The sequence below is a fragment of the Nothoprocta perdicaria genome, unplaced genomic scaffold, assembly GCF_003342845.1.
Source record: "Nothoprocta perdicaria isolate Ctin4 unplaced genomic scaffold, notPer1 scaffold_2, whole genome shotgun sequence".
Lineage (NCBI taxonomy): Eukaryota > Metazoa > Chordata > Aves > Tinamiformes > Tinamidae > Nothoprocta > Nothoprocta perdicaria.
Genome location: NW_020455204.1, coordinates 10,276,245 through 10,294,288, shown reverse-complemented (window position 1 = coordinate 10,294,288; position 18,044 = coordinate 10,276,245). Strand labels below are relative to the sequence as shown.

Sequence of the window (18,044 nt, the reverse complement as noted above, 5' to 3'; positions counted from 1 at the left end):
GAATATGAGAAGAAAACCAGAAGACATCTCTGGGTGACAACAGAAGGAAACACCAGATACCGATCTGGACTGTGGTTTGCTACTTCTATGGAAAAAAAGAAATCAAGAAACAAGCTTAATTATGAAAGCAGAACATTTAAGGAGGTAAAAGTATTATGCATTGATTACAGCATCAACAAACAGCATTGGGAGAAGTCATGATTTTGACTTGTGTGGTGATTATTGCCAATAACTTCTAACAGAAATCATACTGTAATAAAATTTCAATAAGTGCCTTGAAAATGTGGTCCTGATTTCATTTACATTAATAAACATAAATATGAAATATCTTAATTATTTGAAACAAGTTAAAATTCTGAAATTAGGGAAAAAAACACTTGGAATACTGTGAAAAATAGAGAACACCTCTGAGCTTCAAAAGAAAAATAATACATCTACTACATCTGCTTAATTCACCTTCCTAGAACTGCTCTTGAATCTACAATTTGTACAGTATGATTATGCTGGATGCATCAAATGCCATCTTGCTCAGAATACAAGATTAGAGAAGAAAGAAAGCAAAAAAAGGAAGAGAGGAGAAGAGATGGGACCCATACCTTCCATACCTACAAAACTTCAGAGTGAAACATAAAACAAAAGAATTAGAGCAAAAACAAAATCTATGAAAAGCGTCATGTGCCTTTGCATACTATTCTCTCTTCTACTATAGGACCTAGAAAGCTTTATGGATCTTCCAAATCCCACCCCTCAAAACAAACAAAAAGTAAAGAAAAACTAAATATTTAATGACCAAAGCAACTACTTGTTGCCCATAAGTGAAAACAGCAACTCTCCATCTAAATAGCAGCTATGAATCAGATGAACTTTCAGTGTATATATGCCATAAATTTAACATAAGCATAAATCTACTGGTGATTATTTCTTAAAAGTCCAAATCCATGGATTTATTATATTAATTTTAGCAGCAAATCTACACATGTTTACAGTTCTGAAATTGTTTACTTGGCATGGAATCACTCTTAAATGAGAAAGCAGTTTGTAACAACTTAATCATTCTTTTCTCTACAAAAAAATACATGATATTCATAAGGTATGACCTCCCACAATTAACGAACTCAGTCACTAGGACTTGAAAAATGGGCATAAGATTTGTAGCGGGATGTTGGACCACAAACAAGAACAATAAGAGCCATGACAGGGAAACATTCAAAGTATTCCATCATTCATCCCAAGAAAATTTAGCAAGATGATATAGGACATCAACTGGCTTGATTTGTTTTATTTATAGAAAAAAATCATTATCTTTCAAATTTCTATTAATTCTGGACAAACCCTATTCATTTTGTTTTATGTTCTTATCACTGATTTTGGTGACTATATAATTTATGCTAGGTTTAGCTAACTAAAGAATTAATGTGAAAGTTGTCGATCGATCAAGGATAAAGACTTATCACTTTTCAAGTCCCAATGACAAACTTGCCATTAGATAGGCACTGGTATAAGATTAAAGACAAAACTGGAGCCCTGGCATGCCATTTATTTAAACAAATTTATTATTTTGCATTAATGAATTTACCTAGAGCAAGGGACAGGCGTAGTGCATAAGGGGAAGTAGCACCTTTATTAAAAAAAAAAAAAAAAAACACACAAAAAATGAGTCTGAAGACAAAGATAATTTTATACTTATTAATTTTTCACCACTGCAAGATACCATGCAACTCTGCTGAACACCCGAAGACTTTTGGAAAAATATCTTAAGTGAGAATCATGATATAAGAATCACTTATCATAGAAGACTTCAGTGGAGAAAAATTCAACATGTTCACGGTCATAATACATGAGCCAGTGCTCCACTTAATATTATTTTCAAATAGTTCAGATTTTCTATTAACTAGTAAAGAAGTTCAGGGAAAACCTGTCTTCACTTGACAGAAATATTAGAATGAAGAAATAATAAAACCTGATTTGGAACTAAAAGTTTTCCTCAGCACTGATGTCTATGAAATTAGATATACAGTTAGCATTAATCTGTTGGACTGTACCTTGAATAAGATACCTCTAGTTCCCTAGTTGCTCCATGTATCTTATTTAATGTTGAACTTTTTAGTATGATTTTTGAAAAAAAACATCAAGAAAAAGGTGTTTGTTTCTGATCTACACGACCTTGTTAAATTCTGATATGCTACACATTTTTGATACTTAAATAGTATCTGAGGAAGACTTAAAATTGAGGTAAGTTGCAAGGAGTTTTTTCAACTCTGCATAGATGTCAAAGGAATCTACTCCCTCCCCTCTTCCCAAGAGAGATACAATCAGATCAGTTTCTCTCTCTCTCTCTCTCTCTCTCTCCCCCCCCTAATTATCAGTCTCTTTCTCTACTGATATTTTAGTCCTAAAAAGACTAATATCAGCTGCTCAGAAGGCTGAGTAAACACAGGATGATTCAACACAGGATGATTCCTGGTACAGATGTTTGCCCATTATTGTATCCACAAGATGAAGAAATCCTTTATAAATTAATTCTAATTTCCAATAATTTTACTACCCTTTAACTCTGAATAAAGCAGAAATACCCTATCAGAAGCCTAACCTCCTTTTATATGTTTCACCCTCCCATATCATTATAGCCATGATAGCAGAACACTGAAGCAGACTTGACACATATTTTTTTTTCTAGCAAGTATGCTTCTAACTTAAACCAGACATTGCAGTAAGACTAACCAGGTGAATCATACATACCCTCTCAAGTCCTACTCTACATGGGTTTGCATAGAAAATTCTTGGACATAAGAGTGGCAGAAACTGAGAAGTGATAAATGCTCCACAGAAGTACTTTTTTTCTTTACAAGCTAAAGGAAGCTGTGTCTTTTTGAAGAAACAATTACTGGCAGACTAATCTGACTGGGAATAATTTTCTCAGTGGGAAAACTGCATTTAATTAAGCGGTACTTGTTAGCATTTCCTGACACAGACACAAAATGTAATTAATACACAAAGCCTTTCCTCCTTTAAAATATCTGCAAATTTACTGACTCTCTGGCAACCTTAAGTGAATAAATTCTATGACTGATTAGAAAGAATTCTAAGCTATCAGCATATAGGCAGATCACAAAGCTTTATTCAAACAGGCCCTTACCTTCCTTTTTCAACAAGCAGCAGGACATCTATTTTTTCTCCATTTTGCATCACACTACTGATTGCTAAAAACAAAGCGCACACACACACATTCATATTATATACATATTCTATACATATATGCACACATACAAGTACACACATATAAACATTTTTTAATGATCTATGACAGAAGCAGCATGAAACTCTTAAAAACCTTTAAAATATAGAATGCAGCTTTATAATATATAAAAGACTACCAAAAAAACCCTAAATTTTACAAGAGAAGTACTAGAAAACATTAAATAGATATTTCTTAGTGTGAAAACATGCTACAGCGTGTTGTATTACATTAAATTTGTAAATATAAATTTTATGAGACATAACGGTTTAGAAGATGCAAGTTCCTGCAATCTGAAATGTAACAGCACCTACAAAGATGATCAATGCAGTGCTAAATTATTATCTATATTACTTTTACAAAATCTCTATTCATTTTTACTTTCATAAACTGCATATTGCCTTGCTCAATATAACAACAACTAAGGTAGATACGTTTAAAAGAGGCTCAAAGTATGATTACAGACATTGATATAAAAATGGTTGTGGGAGGCTGCTTTAAATATTGTTAACCTTTCCACATCATGAAATCTAGCAAAGATGACTTTTAGTATCGGGAAAGGAGGAAAAGAGGGAAAAAAAATAGTCCCCGAAATACTCTTCAAAGGGAATTATAATTTCTCCAATAGTTTAGAGTATTTAAAAACTAGGCCTGTCAATCAACTCAAGAATAGATTCTGCAGTGAGCACTTCTGCTCTGTCAAAAAGATGAAACTATAGTCCCAAAAGGTCATGTATTATTATACAATTCTGTACTCTTGTTAAGATAGATATTGCTGCAACTGGAGCAAAAATTGTCCTCATTCATTATGAAGCAGTGAGAATATCTCTACCATGTGCCATCAAGTGGGGAAAAAAAACAAGACAGAATTTCACCATATTTAGAAGAGTTGGGATAGCATCACGCACATGCAAGGGATCTTTACTAAGCTCCCTAATGTTCATGACTTTAAAATGCAATAGGAATGTAAAATCAGTAAATTAATTCTGTAGAGTATTTCCAGAATTCAAGATGTTAACTAAAATTCTTACTTAGCTCTTGCAGCCTCCTTAAATATATTGAGTCTTCTTGTGCATTCTCCATTTCACGACAAAAATGCAGGCTTGACTTATCTAGGGCAAACCAGCCCTTTCGCCACTGGTCCAGGGTGTGGCAGTCCTTGTAGTACAGTTGCCCAACCAGGTCACAGTCCCTCTCCAATAAACATCCAGCCACAGGGGGAACAAAATGCTACCAAAGTGAATGACAAGAGTCAGAACAACATTGCCCCTTCTTCCCTTAAAAAAGTCAAGATAGTGCCAATCTGTACAATACAAAGATGATTTCTGCATTAAAAGATGACTTTGGGATTTATCATTCATAAAAGGACATAAACATTAGGTTTAAATTATGGAATCAAGTATAGCACACTTTGCTTATACTCTACAATCCGTATATTTTCTTAAGTTGCTATCAATTTTATTAGCAACATGGCTATTAGCACCTGGTACTGTATTAGGTACATTATTGCTTTAGGAATTTTACAATTTGTACTCATTTTCTTGCTGCAGGAACTGTAAACAATTTAGCTGAATTAAACTCTGAGTGTAGATCATTATCCACTGAAATTTGCAATTGTTCTTACATTAGTGCATCTTTAAGATATTCTTAAGGCCAGTAATTTCAATTCCTTTTTCACTTTGTTGTATTACCTCATTTCAAACACTAAATCACAGAATTTTTTTATTGCTGTTTTAAAAAAGAAAAACAAACAAGCAAACAAAAAAAAAAACCCAAACTTTTACCCAGGAGACAGATCAGTATTCATCAAGAATGTCTTCCCAAAAGATTTTAAGCCAAGAATGTCACGTTACACTTTGTGCAAAGGCTCCTGGCCAAACTTGAAAGGATAATTGTCGGTATTACCTTAGCTATTGCCCAAGTCCATTTTCTTTGTGAATATGCAGTTTCAGCTCCAAATAGAAAAGCACGTTCTGACATTAAGTAGATTTCAAAGGTAAAGATGTCCCTAAAGCAAGCACAGAAAAAAAGACAGCTGTATTTAGTCTTCATAATGGTAGACAAGCGCAAGAGCTTAATTTCTCTCTCCAAGGTTTAATTATTTCATTCCTTTGGAAGGGAATCCATCTGCATTTCTCCTCTAATGTTACAACCTGGATAATAACATTGGGTATTTTATATAACATAACATGATCAAAGTACATTACATCAGTTAATATGTTTAAAAGCTACAGTTAATATGTTTAAAAGCTAATTCAATTCTGAAATTAATAAAAATATTTAAATATAGTCATTAAAAATCAGAAGCAATTATTTGCTTTTGCAATTTCATGTGATTTCAGCAAGAATATTAGTGTGATGCATTTAAAACATTTGGTTTAGATTCAGTACAAGCAGACCAATTAATTGACTAGGAAGTTGCAAACAAATTCCCATAGAATCACAGAAACGTTGGTTGAAACGGACTTCTAGAAGTCATTCGGGCCACTCTCATGTTCAGAGCAGGACTATCGCTAAGCCTGAATCAGGTCACCAGTGGTTTTCTCTAGGCAAGTCTTGAAAATCTTCAAGCATGGAGATTTTACTGTTTTTGCCTGGCAGCCCATTTCAGTTCTCCTCTGCATTTTTTAATGGAAGGGCTTCTCCTAGCTTCCTCATCGAACCTCCTGTGAGGAACTTCCTCCTCCTGCAATCTGTGGCCACTACCCTCCTTGTATTGCTTGCCGCTACCAAAAACAGTTTGGGCTCTGAGACCTATACTTTTAAGTTGCTGGCGTAGCTCAAAAAGTTCTTAAAAGATGTTTCCTTTTCTTAATATATATACTTTTTTTTTTTTAAATGGACCCATTTATTTCCAATTGTAACTCTCAAGTAAAAGTATATTAAAATAGCATAGTATACTTAAAAGAAAAAAAAAAAAAAAAAAGAGTATGGAAGACAATCAAATTGAAATTAGAGTGAAATTGTGACCTCTCCCTAAAATCTAAATCAACTGGGGCATGCTTTTTCCTTTCAATGTTGGAGATTTATCTAGTTAGTCTAAGAACTCACCCTGTATCAATTTTTTCTTTTCAATGACCTCTTTGAAAATTGCATTTAAATATTCAAATCCAACCAATAGTATAAGCATTTTAAGGAAAGATTGTTTCACTACACAAAATACCTAATTTACCAAAGCTTAACATAAAAATACCAAAGGACATATCTCAGAGCACTTGCCACTCCCCAACAGTGAGGTATTTAGATGACACATTTTAACTTAGGTATTATCCAACTATGTGGAGATGTAGAAAGCAAAAGCTTAGATTCCATGACAGAAGAGAACATTGTTATTCCTATTTTTTCTGGATGCCGTTAACAGACACTACCCTAGAATAAACTATCTACATGGTATTTTATAGTAAGGTGATGGACAAAGAAATCTGTCACAATTTCTTCCTTCCTACCTCCTTTATTTCTGTAATATTTAGGGTCCTTTCCTCACAGCATCCTTTTCTGAGGCATACTTAATCATTCCCATTCTTTCACAAGCACCTCTTGCAGCAACAAGTGTTACAGTATTATATAGACAGTACAATGATCTGTTTGTTATTTTTCATACACACAAAAAGATTAAAAAGAAATTTTAAAGAGCCTGTAAAAATCCATTACCCATAACGTACATGCACTGAAATCCTGCCACATTGTTAAGGGTAACAATGACAACTGATTTCAGTCTTTCTGCAGTTTTACTTTACCACACATCTTGTATTTCCTTCTGTGTATTGATAACTTTGGACAAAGCTAAAAATAATTTCCATCAAGTTTTTGCAGTCAAAACAAAACACCTTTGCTCACCTCTGTCACTCTTTCACAGTCATTCATAAGGCAGGATTTTCTTCCTCTCCATGACCCATTTTTTCAATAAGCTTCAGAATTTTTAAGAACTCATCCCTCCATGAGAAATTTCATATGTATCCATTCCTACTGGTGCAGCATTTTAACACTTCTTAACAACCAGTGTTTCAAAAATGTGCTGAAGTCGGGGAGTACTCTTGAAAATACTGTTTTTTTTTCCCTCATGACTCTCGGTCATACATGTGTATACATACTTTTTCCTCTGTGTTAATGTCTTATAAAAAGCCTTTAACTTTCAAAGGAGTGCAAAAAATTCATAATATTTGTTGTACCATTTATATCTTATTTCAATATATGCCATCTTTATATTCTAAACTCAAGACAGGAGTTGATTCTTGTAAACTCTCAACATTGTAGATGGATGACAGCACGTGTGATAGATATAAAAGAAAAACAAGACTACAGAAGAAGTCATGTCAAGATCACCTACTAAGAACTCTCCAAGAAGGCAAATGTTTGCTCCACTACACTACTCTGACTATGTAGAAAGAACTACCTACCCTTGCGCCTAAGCTGGAGAACCTGAAGAGCAGAAGCAGGCAGAAAAAGTCATCATCTTCAGACTAATTGACTGTTCAATAGCTACACTTGCAGAACAAAGAATGGGTTTCGGCGGCCAACATATCTGTAACCAAAGCCTAAAGGATTGTAAAAAGCTCTAAACTGCTCTATTATTATTTATTAGGAGAAAAAAAAAAAAATAAAGGCAAGAGTTTTAGCTTGAGGTAGAGGTCACTCCCAGAAAGAATAATTACAATAATCATTGTGTAACCTTTTAAGAGTTGAGAATATGCATTATAGTCTTAAAAAGAAACAGACATATCTAATTTATGCTAAGATTTTATATTATCTTTGCATTTTCACTATATCACTATTAAAAGAAAAATTTCCAAATACCACTTAGCACTTACTTCTTCAAGTCAACATAAAACAATTCAGCTTTTTTTTTTTTTCCCCTCTCTCTCTAAAATGCATGTTCAAAATTCAGCGACAAGTGAACTACCATGAAAACCAACAAGCATTACTGTATCCAAATTTATGAAATTAAAAACTCTGGAACCTACCCTCTATTTGAAAAGAAGTCTGACTTGTGCACTACAAGACAAATGACTTCACTGATGTCAATCATTCCATTAGGAGTGGTAGCTTTATCATTTTCGTAGTAGCTTAGAAAGCCGCTTTCCAAAGTGCACCATCTTCTGTTGCATTCTGCGATTAAAGAAATAATGGAAAAATCAGTTGTTTGATATCACAGAAAAAAAATCACAGAAAGAGGTCCTAAAACAAAATTCACTGTTTTTTTCTACAGGCTTAAATTTAAAATTTCTATATTTTTGCATATATTCTCATAAAATATTCATAAGAATTTGGTAAAATAGCTCTGGAGGATTGTAACAGTAATAGCAATAAATAACCACCACGCCATCATTTCACGTGATATATTAACTGATATTTTACTTTTTTTTTTTTTTTTTTGAACTTGGTACAAAATTTCTGTATGGTTCACTCAAGTTTTATAAATACCTGGGGACTACTTTAGGTTGTTGTTTGTTTATTCCCATTATTTTTATATTAGTTTAAATCCAGTTTTATATACATTATATCCAGATACAGACATTAAAATCTAAAGCAAGCCTGAGATAAAGGTTTTGATAACATAAAAGGTTACTGTAGTTGGGCACAAAACACGAAATGTTAGGCTTTTGTATTTTTTGTTTCCCCTCGCCCTGCTCCAGTGATACCCCTTCTAGAAAGCAGTTCACTGCTTTACTATTCCATGAATTGTTACCATATCCAAGGTTAAATTGGTGATACCAAGACTTCTAATGGGATGCCATTAAAACTTTTACATTAAAAAGTGAGACAAAATCCAGCGGACACCCCCACAGCGCTAACCTTATGTTTTTTTTGATGAACTGCATCAGAACAGCCCCGTGTTTGAGGTCTCTTCCCACTGCCCATCAACAGCTGCTAACTAGCACTCCCCCAAGCCAGGCAGCCCCGCTGAAACCACCGCTCCTGCTTTAATGAGGGCTGCACTCAAAGCTGGCTTCCTCCCTCCCGCACTATCTGAAACCCACACGGTGAAAAACAACCCGTACTTTTTTTCATGTACTCTGCCTGATTATTCATAAAACCTGGGTTCGGGTCACAGCACTGAGAGATTCCTCGTGTTTCATTTACAATTAGCACTGCGCCCACAGAGCCATTTCGGGGACGCCAAGCACAGTACTGAAATCCCTTGGCACAGAAGGCAGCACTGACAACTGCCTCCGAAGGAGATGCACACACTGCGAGAAGCACTTAATGGTTACAGAGCCTAACTGGCTTCTGGCTCCCGGCCATTTCCTCAAACTGCATTAAAAACAAAGCAAAACAAAACAACTCCGGGACAAGGCCCAAAACTTCAGCAAGAGCTGTGACCCCCCTCCAAGCACTGGGCATCCTCTCTGCTCCTTGGGACCTGGCTTAATGAGTCTCAACTGCTTCAGCAAAAGAGCTCATTCCTCCTCTCCAGCGCTGAAGAGGCAGCTCACGTCCTCTGGTAACGCGACCAGATGCACTGAACCTTCTCAGGCAGAGCAGGGAATTGAACCTGTCTCTCCCACACACTGCTGCTCTGCTCTAACCATCATGGCAGTAAGAACAGGAGGAAAATCAAAAATGATTCCATCAACACCTGACCATCCATAGCATGCATAACCCATACTGGTTCATCATAATGAGATTTTATGAAAGTATATGAAGAAAAAGAAAACATTAGAAGAAAAAAAGATTATAAATTCTATATTTGAAATAGCGATAGACCTTTTCTCATAATGTCTTTCTAGACATCACTAAGATACATTAGAGTTTTCAGGCAATAGCAAAATTATAACTTTTTCCCTCTCATTTTTGGCAGTCACATTTATGTAAATATTATTAAAGTGAGAAATATTTTTAAATGTCTTTATCAATAATCAGTATAATCTTTTTTCAGTAGTTGAATTTTCTTTTGAATTTTCTTCAATAAAGAGATCAAGACAATCATCATTTACTTTATATGAAGTAGGTCTACAGGATTATGAAGTAGGTCTGTTATATATAAATGTATATATACATATTTTAAAAAGCATACAAGCACATAAAGTAAAAGTGAAATACCTTCTTTTAATTTCTTCTCTGTAAGAAGCTTAGCAGTATTAGAAGAAACCTTGTATAAAAATTCACAAAGAAAGGTGGAATGTGAAGAATCTTGAGAGAAGCCACTTTCAAAACCAGCGTCAGTGTTTGGAAAATCTATTAAGAAAAATAAAAGTAGAAGTAAGCAACACACAGAACTTCCTCTACTACAAGTTATATCCATTTCTCCTCATGTCTGCTTTCACAGCTACAGTTGGTCTGTAACATTTCTTGTATAAATTTTTTTTTTTTTTTTAAGAGGGTTAAAAAACAGAAACACACCAACCAGATGGTTTATCTTGATTTCAGAATTGAATGCACAAACTCTGGCAGCAGCCAGATGATGATTAGGACAATCACAGTCAGCCTGAAATGATTCTCCTTTCCCCATGGGCAGGATCAAACCCCAGTCCAGGCTCACTGCAGCGCTGCCTGCAGAGCCAAGGCAAGAAACCTCTCTGCAGCTTCATGACCACTGCGCAGCGTAAGCAGCAAACAAACAAACAAAAAACCCACAGCTGCTCATTTACGCAGTGATTCAGTTCAACATACTACAAGGCAATATCTGCTCTTGTTTCAAGGCAGGGTTCACACCGAATTTAAGGCATTGTCTTTCGCTCTAAGAATCCCTACGAAAGCTCTTTGCCGTTAATAACTCTTGTGGTGTCATTTTGCAGAGTTGCAGAGGTCCAGAAGTATGTCCATACTGCTGGCTGCAGTATAGCACAGATTTCTACCAGCATAATCTGCATGTAAACTTTCATTCACAGACTAATTCAAACACTCAAAAGGCTTTTAACACATCTGCAATTTCTTAATAGCAGCTTTCTGGCTTCACAAGCCTCATAAGTCATCCATTGAGACCAGACTTCCAGGGAGAGACTTGCAGGTTATCATGTGCTTGAAGCTGTAATAGAAGTTGTGACTGGAAAAAGGGTGGGATAGGTATTATTATAGGTTAAAAACATGAGTTATACTTGGGAGGAGCGTTTGTGAAAACTCGTAGATCTGAGTACAGTAGATACATATATCAAATTAATATTAACAAAATGCCAATCCACTGGGGAGGACTACTTTGGTTATATGTTAACTATATCTAGTCATTTTTTTTTCTTCAGGTAAGTGGCTGGTAATAAGGCCAGAAGAAATGTTTTTCTTCTGTGCTACAAAACAAAGGTATGAGGCCTCTAGTCATCATCAGGTATTTGACTGCTTAAGTGCTAAATATGATGGATGTCTGAGCAAATAAGTCAATCATAATCATCATTTGCTATCTACTAAAATCCAGTTCATGTTGCCTCCCCTCCCATATTACTATTGTTCAACAAAATTCCATTTTTTCTTCTGTTCCTTCCTCCTTTTTACTCTATATAATATCAGAAGATCAAAGCAAAGAGACCTGAGAACTACCTGAGAATTTATTATGGTAGAGGTAGTCCATTTCCTACCTGAGAACTTATTATGGTAGAGGAACTCCATTTGTAGTCTTTGTCCAGCTTTCTTGGCTAGTAAGTAGGGAGTACTGTAAACAGGATCTCCAGTGGCACACATGACATCAGCCCCACTGAACAGCAACATCAGAGTTTCCAGCACATCTTGTTTAACTACTGCAGCACATAGAGCCTGATCACAAAGAGGGAAAAGATGTCTGTTTAAATTAGAAAGTTACTGGCAACAAGTACTTGCAATTTAGATGCAAATGCTTTCGCCTCTGATGCAGTTCCTCTGTATCCACAAAGACTATAAACACTGGGAAGTATCAGGAATGATGAAGTAAGGTGTGAATTTACCAGGAAAAAAAAAGCTCCATCAACCAAAAAAAAAAAAAAAAAAAAAAAGCAAATCCTGCAAAATGTTGCTGCTACCAGTTTCACTAGGGTGTAAGCAGTGGACATCTTGCTCGTTTTGCCAAAAATCCTCCTCATCTCCCATCACACATTAAACTACTAAAAACAACAAATTGTTATTATAGCCTTTTAATTCAACAAAAAAAAAAAGAAAAAAAAAGACAACATCTGAATGTTAAACTGTGTTATTAGGAACCATAGTGAAATTCAAATTCATAGTATCAGTAAGAAAGATGACTACTGTTCAGTGTGTCTTCATTCTTGGGTCATCTTCTCTGAGAATTAAAGCTTCAAGTACCTCTTGAAAAATCTACCTTCTTTCATATTTCTATGCAGAATGCCAGACAAACAGCACAAAGTTGTTGGTTCACGACCTTAAAACCATGAGTAGCTATATAACTTCAACAATCTACTCCATGACAGCTCCTACGATTTACTGAAATCTCAATTATTGATTAAAGAACAGGCTTTTCTGAAATAATTAAGGCAGAAATGTTCAACACAACAGTACTTCTCTTAAAATTCAGCTGCTATAATAAGCATATAAGCATGCAGAAGGAAAGCGATGATATAGCAGATAGTCCAGTAAAGGTTCAATAATTACCTGGCAATGACTGCCTTATTACATTGCAATTTCATGTTTCTGCAGGGAATTTGATCATTACATATGATATCACTCAGTAGTTAAATGCTTAACTGACAGATAATTACTCCATAAAGTAATAATAATAATAAAAAGAAATAGAAAAATCAAGATGCCAAAACACAGCAAGGTATTCAATTTTATTGGGTCAATAGTTACAAGATTTAAAAAAAAAATTAAAAAATCAAGCTATCAAAAAGCTATTGCAAAGCTATCACCAATAACTGTATATTAAAAAGGTTTTATATTGCAAAAATATAAACAGTTTCCCATGAAATCTAAGGTTGTTTCCTCATTCCAGTGAAATCCAGCAAATCTGAATTCGAGGGATACAAAGAGGTGGGCCCCTACTTTGCCTAGAAGTGTTTTAAAGGTAGTAACGTTTTCAAGTGCTCTTTTTTTGACTTTCTACCTGTATGTAACTACGATGTGCAAGAAAATGACACTTCAATTTTTGATAAAAGTATCATTGAATGAATGAGATCTCCAGTACAGAGCACAATGAATTTTTAGCGCTAACATCTTCCTACAGTCTCTGGTTATACTTGGGGACAATTTGACCCTTATGCCACTGAGAGCATTGAATAATGCTCCTTAAATCTTCAGTGTTCATGAACTCTAAATAATCGTGTCTCTGATATCAGTACATGATTATCAGTCAGTGAACTGGACATCAAAACAATCATAAAACTTAATCCTAAGATCCCTACATGAAAACTCAAGGTTCAAAACCCAGAGTCTCATCTACAAGCTTTTCAAGGTATCTAAATAAATAATATACATTAGTTACACATGAATTATTTTCAAACCATCACAAGATTACTCTACATTTAAATCATTCTTGTCCCAAACAACAGTTATCTAATACAGAATTAAAACTCAGAGTCTTTTATACTTAATATATATGAGGGCTTTAATATTAGGTTTAGTGCTTGCGACATGACCTAAGGTGAATAGGTGTCACGTAGAAATCACAGCTTCATGAAATGATGTGTGTAAAGGCTCCAAAACAAGACTTCCTCAGCTCTGTAAGAAATATAGCTCAAGATTCTGAATTTATCTTTCATTAGTTTCACAAGTTAACCAAAATTCACAAAGATCAATACAAAAGGCATGGTAAGGACATATCCGTTCCACTATTACCTTATTCAACTGTTCTTTGGATTTGTACGGAAAAGGCACTTTCCTGAATTTTCCCTCCTTGTATTTTTGTGTAATGAATGCTATCCTTTTCTCTGCAGGGGCATCCATGTGCAGCTCTTCATCTGGAGAAAGACTTCCTGCCCAAAAGCTGTTTGCCCTCTTATTTCCAATGATGATGAAGAGCTGGGTGAATTATAAGAAAAAGGATTACAAAGGAAAACAAACAAGCAGCATGAAAGATACAAAGCTAATGTCTAGAAAAAGTGCTTAAAAAAAGAACATATGTATTTGTGTGTGTGTGTTTGTGTGTGTGTGTGTATGTCTGTGAAGAATGCAAGAAAGAGACTGGAAGACTGCAGGAGGGGCAATCCCTGAAGTCATGGCTTCCATTTAAATGAATAATCAACATGTTTATAGTTCTATAGTCATGATGACCAGCAATAGCAACTAAGCTTTACATGCTAACCAAGGCCAACACTGAAATTACTCAACTCTGTCTATGAGCATCACTACTAAACACACTAGAGCAACTAACCTTCTGTTGAGGAGTCACCTCCCTATCAGGATTGCTCACCAAAGCACACCCTTTTCCTTTTTCCTTCCTACATGCTTCAAATGGTAAGAGAAAGTGCTACAGATGTTTCTCAAAACAACTGAATATTTTGAAAGACTCCTAGATACAGCACTCCCAGAAAGTTTATTAGAATTTATTAGAATTTAATTAGAAGTCACTTTATTAGAACTTAACATCTATATTCTTGTTTTTCTTGGAAATAAAATGAATAATTTCTACACATATTCAAGCTTTGAAGTCATAGCAAAGAGCTAAAATATCATAAAATACCTCAATAAGTTCATTACTCCAAATGCTGGCATCCATCTTCAGGCTTCGAACCTTTGAATCTCTTGGTCCTAGAGATCTGTGTTGTCCTGGAAATAAAAAAACACTTTTAAGTTTTTTAACTCACTTAAACTGAGTTTCTCTGATGCCCAGAAAACAAAACCACAACTTTAATGAAGTCATATTTTTTGTTCTTTAATTAATTTTGTTTGATGTTAGGATATACAATAAAAGCACTACTCTATACACACACACACACACACACACACACAAGATGTGGGTTGTATTTGCAGCAGAAATAACATCCTCTTCAGGTTAAATACCATGGCAATTTTCATACTTGATAGTAAAGAATAAACAAAGGACATTGACTGATGTAGGACATTCTTTGAAGGATTTGTTTTGGAAAGACAGGACCAAGAGAATTATTTTGCTCTTTACTGCTTAAGACATTAACATATAAAAAACAAATAAACAAAAACATAAAAAAGATATCCCTGTTAATAGTCCAAAAAAGGCCCAATGTAATCAAATTAACACCTCAAATTTATAATTTACCATGTCCACTGAAAATTGTTATTCTTCATTGGAAACCATCCTTGGCAAAAAACAGCTATTTCCCAAGTGTAGTGTGCCTTCATTTCCCAAATAGTGTGCCTTCATTTCCACTGATTGTGAAGGATTATTCATCAGAACAATACCAATCACCTTGCAGATTTGTCATTTATGCATGAAAGCGCTTTAAAATAAGGATGAAGTCAGTGGTATTAAAAAGTTATGCTCATTTTTTGTTTGTCAAAACTTTTACAAGGATGGCACCGTAAAAATTAAAAAAAGCCAACTCGAGGACATGCACAGCTATGCAAATATGACATTTTGTAGAACCCACATGGCCCATCATTAATTACTGTACCTGCACACTTCTTACAAATGACAACACAGAGATTGATGGATGCCCAGTCAGGATTGGGAGCTTTGCAGTCAGCGCAGCTCCTGTTTGACTCATTGAACCAAATCTTCTCAGCTACTTCATAATCAGACAGAGTTTCTGCTATCGATTGCTGCAGTGCTTCAATCCAGTCTTGTTTCTCTCTTTCTGACTCTGCTGTAAAGCTGAAACAATTGACTTCTTTGCATTATTGATCTTTATTTTAAAACCCAATTAAATAGTCTGTAGTTGCTCTTATTTATTCACATCTATATGTGGAATCAAAGTCAAAAAAATCTTCCTCTACATAGATTTGAATACTAAGGGGAAATATATTATTTTCTTGTATTGTTATTCAGGGAAAAACAACTCAACCTGCATATTCAGTTTTCAACAAAAAACACTATTAGCAGGAGCTAAGTAGTATTTGCAACTTTCACATTATGATCCTGAGTTACTTTGAGCATTTTTATGCCAACACATAACAAACTCTAAATTTCTACTTTAATAGCAGCATAAATTAACTTAAGGAAACATGGAAATTTAATAAGCAGTAAAAACAGACTTGTGACATTTAACAGTCAAAAAATGCTTTTTATTTAAGTTGATCTTTTTGAAAAATATAAGTAATAATAACACACACACTAACACAGTGATAGCTTACAGAAAGTCAAAGAACTTGCTATCTACCAAGTAACCATAGACTCAAATCACTGATCAAGCCTGATTGACCTGCTTCTCTGGTCTGCTGAGAATGAAAGGAAATTGTTTGCTTTTCAGTCCCCTATCTTGAGGTTAACATTTAGCAATTCAAGGAGAACAAAGCGTTTTCTTCCCTTCCTGCATTACTGAGATTTCATTTAGGAAACACCGCTGCACTTTGGCTTTCATATCCTTATTAACATACACTTTTATTTTGTTTTCTTTAAAATCATTTAAGGTCACAGCTTCAGCCAAAGTAGAACTTCCTACTGACTTCACTGGAAGCTTTTTATACTGAATGGCACAAAACTGTCTCTTTTTATATTAGAAGGAAATGCTTACTGTTTAAATGGATGCAGCATTTTTTCCCAGGATTGCACTTTATAATTTCTTTAAGATAAAGTGCTTGCAGTAATTCCTTTCCTTGCACAGAATCAAAGACTGCTACATAAAAATATAAATCTCTGGGCATATGATGTTTACTAAGAGACATAACTGCTGAAGCGCACAACTAAGTGAAGGGAAGAAAATCCTTCTGTTGTTTATTTAAAAAAATGCTTAGTATCATTTTTAAAAGCATTACTTTTTTTTTTTTTTTTTAACCCAGACAAGGTTAAACCACCATTTTCATATTTTTAATGTACATATCAAATTTTCTCACCTAAAGCTTTTATAGGGAGTAATTAATTCAAAAGACTGTTTTGCCGTCCGGTCCACTTGTTTCACATTTGCCACATTCATCGGGATTAAAGTGATACCAAATCCTGCCTTAAAATCCTAAGGAGAAGACAATAAAATTAGAGATTTCAATTATTCAAAAATCAGAAACATATTCAGAACGATTAATTCACTGTACTCCAAAAATCCAGGCTCAGTAGTACAGATTATAGAATTAACAAGCAAGCTCTTCCTAATTCATTAAGGAGAAACTAAAGCTATACTAAATTATGTCCAAGTACTACCCTTCTAATTTTGAAACTTGTTGGAATGATCTTGTTTGATTACATGTGGGGGAAAAAAAAAAAATTAAAGTCACATACTATAGCTATTAATAAAAGGAAAAAGATGAACTGACACATTGCATTAAAATATTAAAATGTACATCTACAAGCACAGAAGTATATCTAGCTTAAAACATCCTTTACGGGCTAGAACATATTTATATGGCTAAATCCTTCTCACTGACAGCAGCTTTGCCTGCTTTCAAACAATGTTTTAACAAAATGGATAAAAATTCAGGTTCTTAAACCTTTGTCTGCTCATGTTGCTGATGTGTTACATGAATTAAATATGTCAAATATGTTCTAGAGAAAATCCCTATAGCTAAAATAAGCAGTTATTTGTGGCCTAGTTATTAGAGATATTGACTACTTTTCTTCCTGAAAAACTTGAGAACTGAGAATTTTTTTTTTCCATTAAAAAGGTATTTAAAATAAAAAGCAATCTTGAAATACAACAGCCTGTTAAAAATATTCAAATTCAGTGAGGTCTTATGAGGCTCTCTCAAAGACAGCTATTTTGGAATCACTAAGTCATATATGTTTATTCCTAACATACATTGAATCCCATCATTATTTCTTTCTTAAACTAATTTGATATTCATCTAACAGAGATCATCTTTACAAATTTATATTGAGTTGCTAGGA

General features: G+C 34.5%; 1 protein-coding gene across 1 annotated transcript in view; it reads right to left on the bottom strand.

The window, feature by feature from the left end:
* ARAP2 (ArfGAP with RhoGAP domain, ankyrin repeat and PH domain 2) overlaps window positions 1–18,044 on the bottom strand; it is a 105,326-nt gene that overhangs the window by 41,351 nt on the left and 45,931 nt on the right. Inside the window, exons 9-18 of the mRNA XM_026037803.1 lie at window positions 17,060–17,175; window positions 15,682–15,881; window positions 14,772–14,857; window positions 13,928–14,110; window positions 11,743–11,917; window positions 10,277–10,411; window positions 8,197–8,341; window positions 5,141–5,243; window positions 4,267–4,465; window positions 3,137–3,200 (exon numbers count right to left, since the gene is read on the bottom strand). Coding sequence (XP_025893588.1) covers window positions 3,137–3,200; window positions 4,267–4,465; window positions 5,141–5,243; window positions 8,197–8,341; window positions 10,277–10,411; window positions 11,743–11,917; window positions 13,928–14,110; window positions 14,772–14,857; window positions 15,682–15,881; window positions 17,060–17,175 — 1,406 coding nt within the window. The remainder of the gene's footprint in view (window positions 1–3,136; window positions 3,201–4,266; window positions 4,466–5,140; window positions 5,244–8,196; window positions 8,342–10,276; window positions 10,412–11,742; window positions 11,918–13,927; window positions 14,111–14,771; window positions 14,858–15,681; window positions 15,882–17,059; window positions 17,176–18,044) is intronic.